General features: G+C 49.9%; 1 protein-coding gene across 14 annotated transcripts in view; it reads right to left on the bottom strand.

The window, feature by feature from the left end:
• Positions 1–905, bottom strand: part of SRRM1 (serine and arginine repetitive matrix 1) — a 31,230-nt gene extending 30,325 nt beyond the window's left edge. For 13 of the 14 annotated variants that reach the window (XM_028165564.2, XM_028165565.2, XM_057546132.1 and 10 more), the window contains exon 1: positions 747–905. In XM_028165564.2, coding sequence (XP_028021365.2) covers positions 747–767 — 21 coding nt within the window. In that variant the 5' untranslated portion in view covers positions 768–905. The remainder of the gene's footprint in view (positions 1–746) is intronic. The other variant, XM_007178701.3, reaches the window with a different exon arrangement.
• Positions 906–5,710: the final 4,805 nt, after the last annotated feature.

Here is a 5,710-nt window from a genome sequence, read left to right as displayed (position 1 = left end):
AAGAGTAAAACAAACGGGGAGGGTGAGGGGTGAGGAACGCTGAGCGGGAAGAAGAGTTGATCCACCCCATTCCCCCGCCTCCACACACGCGCATACTTTTTGTTGCACCCTCTGCCCCGAGAGTCTCAGATTCAAACGTTCTAACCACAAATTATCGGCGTTCCCCTCCCTGAAGGGATATCAAATTGGGCGGGAGCTCCCGCGAACTCTGACCCCGAGCCTTCGCGAAGGCTTAGACCAGGAAGGGGGGGGGTCGGCGCCCGCTTTCTCAAGAAAAGCGGCTTAACGCTGCTTCCGGTCCACGCTCTCCTGGGGCGGTACCCCCAAACCCGTCCTCCCCAGGACCCTGCAGCCGCCGGTCACCGCAGGGTTTCCCTCCGGCCTCCCCCCAGGGACTTCCTCCTCGCGGGTCCGCTAGGCCCCAGGACCCGGCGACGCGCGCGGCTCGGCCCGCAGGCCCCCGCCAAGCAGGCGGGCGGGCGACGAGGTACCGCTTCGGGCCATTCCCGCCGCCATTTTCCGGCGACCGTCGCCGCCGCGTAGGGGGGGACGATTCCGGAGGAGGAGACTGCGCAGGGGCGCACCGGTCCCCGCCGCAGAGCAGAGGAGAGCGTCCGCTGGCACCGAGGACCCTTAGGATCTTCGAAGCTTCCGCTCGCTGGCTACCCCGTCCCGAGCTCAGGCCTCCTACCGGGCTTTACCGATAAACCCCTCACCTCACCCCAGATCCCCGCGTTCCCACTTACGCGGAAGAATCCCGCGTCCATCTTGCTGCCTCGCTCGGAGATCGCTCCCTGTCCCAAGGTGCACCGCGCCGCCGCGACGGAGGGCGGGACCGGCAGGGAAAGCCGAGCGCCCGGACGCAGAGCGGGCCGCTCCACCCGCCCCACCAGCCGACACGAGGCCGCGCCTGCTCAGTGTGGCGAGCGCCCGGTACGCGTGCGCACGCGCGTTCAGGGAGGCGGGCTGCTACCAGGCTCAGAGCCTCCCCAGTGGCCAGTCAGGGAGGAAAGCCTCGCGATCGCAGCAAATTGGGTGGGGGAGAGACAGAGAGAGAGAGACAGACAGAGAGAGAGAGAGAGAGAGAGTGTCGTCGGGTCGCCCCGCCCTGCGAATCCTTTTGTGGAGCTCAACCGGCCTTGTTCCCGGAGCGTGAATTGACCCATCCGTCCACCCATAGTGGCGGAGGCCTCCCGCCCTGGGGGGCCCATGGAGCGATTGAAGAGAAAAGCTGTTACCTCAGAGTGACGCTAGTGGGGCCGCCCGTGTCGTTATGAAAGTTGTGACTGTGTTGTTTTTACGAGTTTACCAGTTACTGAGATCGGCCCTGAAGTAGTCGAGCTATGCAGTATGAGTGAAATCTGCATTCTGGCCCCGCTCCCTCGGCTTTCCCTCTCGTCTCCGCACAACTCCTTAGCTTTGGGGAGAAGCTGGAACTGTGGTTTACATGAATTTCGGTTTCGGCTGCCGCGTCCCCACGCTAGCGGGCAGGAAGCTGAGGAGAAACGTGGCCCCCGGAGAGGGCCTGACGGAGAAGCGGCCTGCCTCCAGGCCTCGGGGCCCTCGGAGTCCTCGGCCTCCGCCTCGGCGGCCCAGCTCTGCCTCCCCAGCGCCCTGCTCCGGCTGCGAGGGCTCCGGCATCGGATGCCTTCTGCCGGACTTGCCCTAAGCGCTCTCTTTTTCTCTGAGAGGAAGCATGTGACCATTCTCTGACCATCTTTTGTAAAATACCCCCCACCACACACACACGCGCGCGCGCGCGCACACGCAAACACTCTAGCCTCCCTTTGCTGCTTTTTGTTCACAGCACTCATCTTGAAACTGTGTGTTTACTCTCGTAGCTTTAAATACCAACTGCCTCCTAACAACGTCATAGATTTCCAGCTCAGATCTCTCTCTCGAGCTTCAAACGTGTATTGGCAGCGTTCTCCGGGACGTTTCCACTTGGCTAGACGGCTCCTGGTTCCTCCTCCTGTCTCCCGAGCACCCTCCACCCCGCCGAAAAACCGACCCGCTCCTCCCAAAGTCTTCCCTGCCTCGGTTGATGGCAGTACTTTCCTTTTCTTTAAGACACAAGCCTTGGTTTCGTTCTTGACTCCTCTTCCTCTTATATCCCGCTTCCAAACTGTCAAGAACCTGCTCTGCTATCATCCTGCTTCAAAGCACTGTCACCTTTGGCCTGAACTTCTGCCCTGGGCTCCTAACTGGTCTCCCTGCTTCTGCCCTTGCCACTCAGCATCTATTCTAAATGCAGCAGAGTGATCCCGTTAGAATACCTTAGGCGTATCATTCTTAAGCTCAAAACCTCCCTATTAATAGTCCCTTATTTTTCTCAGAGCAAAAGTGGAATCCGACCTGATGCTCCCCTATTTCTTCTTTGATCTCATCTAGTACCCTAACACTGGTCACTGCTTGAACTTCTTAAGCTAGCTCCTGCCTCAAGACCTTCGTAGTGGTAACTTCTGCTCTTCCCCCCAGATAGCTACTTGCAAATTTCAAGATTTTACTCAAGTATCACCTACTCAATGAGGCTACCCTGACTGCCCCATTGGAAATTGCTCACATACTGTCTCTACATCCCTGATGTCTCTCTCTCTTTTTTTTTTTTTTTTTGGCTGCGTTGGGTCTTAGTTGTGGCACACACCATCTTTTTGTTGCGGCTCGGGGGCTCTTCCTTGCGGTGCGCGGGCTTCTCTCTCGTTGCGTTGAGCGGGCTCCAGAGCACGTGGGCTCTGTAGTTGCCGCACACGGGCTTAGTTGCCCCATGGCACGTGGGATCTTAGTTACCCGACCAGGGATTGAACCCGCGTCCCCTGCATTGGAATGCGGATTCTAAACCATTGGACCACCAAGGAAGTCCCCCACTGATGTCGCTTAATCTACTCTGGTTTTCCCCATAGCATTTATCACCTTCTAGTATTTACCTATTTTCAATGTGTTTATTATCTGTTCCCCACACTAGAATGTAAGCTCCATAAAGTCAGGGCGTCTGTCTTTTTTGTACACTGATATGACCCTAGCACCTAGAACAGTGTCTGGCACATAGTACAGGCTCAAATAAATTTTGCGGAATGAACAAAAGCTTTGTCAGAGGGTCAAAGATGGGGAAGTAACTGGTTTCCACATAACAAGCAAGTTAACCAGATGGAACTATGAAATCACAATGCACATCTTATTAGTATTCTCGATGATTCTGATTAGTCATTCTGTTTTATCCTTCCTTCACTGTTTCTGCTCTTTTGCTGCCAATCTTGTAAATGCTGGTTTTCTGTCTGGTTCTGTCATTGACTCTTTTGTCATTTCCCTCAGAAAAGGTGACCTATCTGTCCTCTCTTGGTTTCAGTTACCTTTTTGTCTCTCAAATCTGTATATACCAGGCACAGGTCTGCCCCAGACCTATATTTTCAACTTCCTGCTGACATTCGCTTGGATGTCTGTAGGCACCTCAAACTGAATTCATCTTCTGTCACCTGTCTCACCCTCTCTTTTCCCATTCTCAATGAGTGAGCACACATTTCTCCTTGTCATCGTTCTTCTCTTCACACTCTATAACCATCACATCTTGCCTTCTCACCTCAGTCAACTTCCTTCTGGCCCCGTTGCCTCTTGAATTCAGGCAATTTGGATTATTGTCTGGATCATTGCACTGACCTATTAACCATTTTCCCTGCCTTCAGGGTTGTTGTCGCCATCCTATATCCAGAGTGATTTTCCAAGATGATATCTTGATTCTTTCACTCCCTTGTTTAAAACTCATCAGTGGCTGGGCTTCCCTGGTGGCACAGTGGTTTGGAATCTGCCTGCCAATGCAGGGAACACGGGTTCGAGCCCTGGTCTGGGAAGATCCCACGTGCCTTGGAGCAACTGGGCCCATGAGCCACAATTACTGAGCCTGCGTGTCTGGGCCTGTGCTCCGCAACAAGAGAGGCCGCAATAGTGAGAGGCATGGCGCGCGCACCACGATGAAGAGTGGCCCCCGCTTGCCACAACTAGAGAAAGCTCTCGCACAGAAACGAAGACCCAACACAGCCATAAATAAATAAATAAAATTTTTAAAAAACAAAAAAAAACTCATCAGTGGCTTCTCGGTTGTCCTCCAGATAAAGCCCAAACTAGTTACTGTGACTTACAAAATCCTTTATGATTTGTTTACTGCTCCCTTCTCCAGACTCATCTCCTGAGTTAATCTGCTCCCTCTCCCTGTGTCTCACTTCTTTTTTTTTTTTTGCTTTAAGGTTTAATTAAATATCACCTATTTCTGTGATAGCAACATCTATATAAATAACATGAGGCCAATAAAATTGCATAGGATTCTGAAAGTCAAACTAGTCTCTATCTCCCTGGTATTGTCACAACGCTAAGAAGCCAAAAGGAGAAGAAACATGGTATCAGGAGCAATTTGTTTTGTACATCTCACATGGTACAGTTTGTAATAGGTTTATGGAAAAGTCAGGTTGCCCTTCTTTTTTTTGCCATTTGTTTTCTTTTATCAACATAGATGTCGGTTTCTTTTTTTTTTTATACAGCAGGTTCTTATTAGTCATCAATTTTATACACATCAGTATATACATGTCAATCCCAATCGCCCAATTCATCACACCACCATCCCCACCCCCCCAGCGTGTCTCACTTCTAAACTGCAGCCACACTGAACTACAGACACTAGTCTAATGATGAACAGGTTAGGTTTCAAAAGTCAGTTTTTTGTCTGTACGTTGGTAAGTAAGCCAAAAGAGACTAAGAAGTGACTCAAATGTCACCTGCTCAGGTGAGCCTTTCCTGAGCAGCCTTCCAGAAAATAGAACCCTTACCACCACCCCATCCTACCTTGCTTTATTTTTTCTTCATAGTACCTGACATTGTTATCTATTTTGTTTACATGCTTACTGTCTTTGCCCTCTTAAAAAAAAAAAAAGAAAGCTCTATGAGGGCAAAAATCTTGTCCTCTTGTTCACCATTAAAACCTTAGTGTCTGAACAGTATCTAGCACATTCTTGGAGGTCTATAAATATATGTTGAATGAATGTATGAGTGAGAGTCTAAGGCTCAGTCACCAAAAGCATTTCTACCAATGAGTGAGTCTGGTCTTTGAAATATAACCATTGATTCTATAAGGAAAAGTCCACATGGAAAAATCTGTTGAGGCAGAGAAGGCTCCTCCCTAGAGGTGCAGTGGAGAACTACAATACTTGGCAGTGAAGGTATTTGCAGACACCGTCTCCTGTAAACTCTGATGCTGTGCAGATCAAGATGGGCCTTCAAGCCAAGAAGCCATCCCCAGGGTGGCTCTTTGCTATGCCTGGTCTTTAATTCCTCAAATAAACTGAACTTCAAAAAGCTAATAGGCATCCAACCTTGGTGCTGATCCTCTAGGTATAGGCTCCATTTCCTCTACTGCTTTTCCTCATTGCTTGTTGATTGCTGTTAATGGTATAGGGGTTTCATTTGTTGCCTATTGTCTCTGTCCTCTAGACTCACTCCTACTGAAAATACATTCACCGCTGTGCTCAAAGACACTTTCCAGAGTAAAATGTATCAGCTTTTATCCATCAGTCATTTTTATCTCAGTTATGAGATTATTTTAGTCTGTAGCTTGTTTGGTAAATTTGTTTCATTTTGAGATTGATGAAGAAATCTTTTGGGAATAAAGGAAAATAAAAGCTTAGTTGAATTTATCAATAATAGATCAAGCTGTCAAACTATAAGAAGA

This window comes from Balaenoptera acutorostrata, chromosome 1, assembly GCF_949987535.1.
Source record: "Balaenoptera acutorostrata chromosome 1, mBalAcu1.1, whole genome shotgun sequence".
NCBI lineage: Eukaryota > Metazoa > Chordata > Mammalia > Artiodactyla > Balaenopteridae > Balaenoptera > Balaenoptera acutorostrata.
This window is presented reverse-complemented; position numbering and strand designations above follow the sequence as displayed.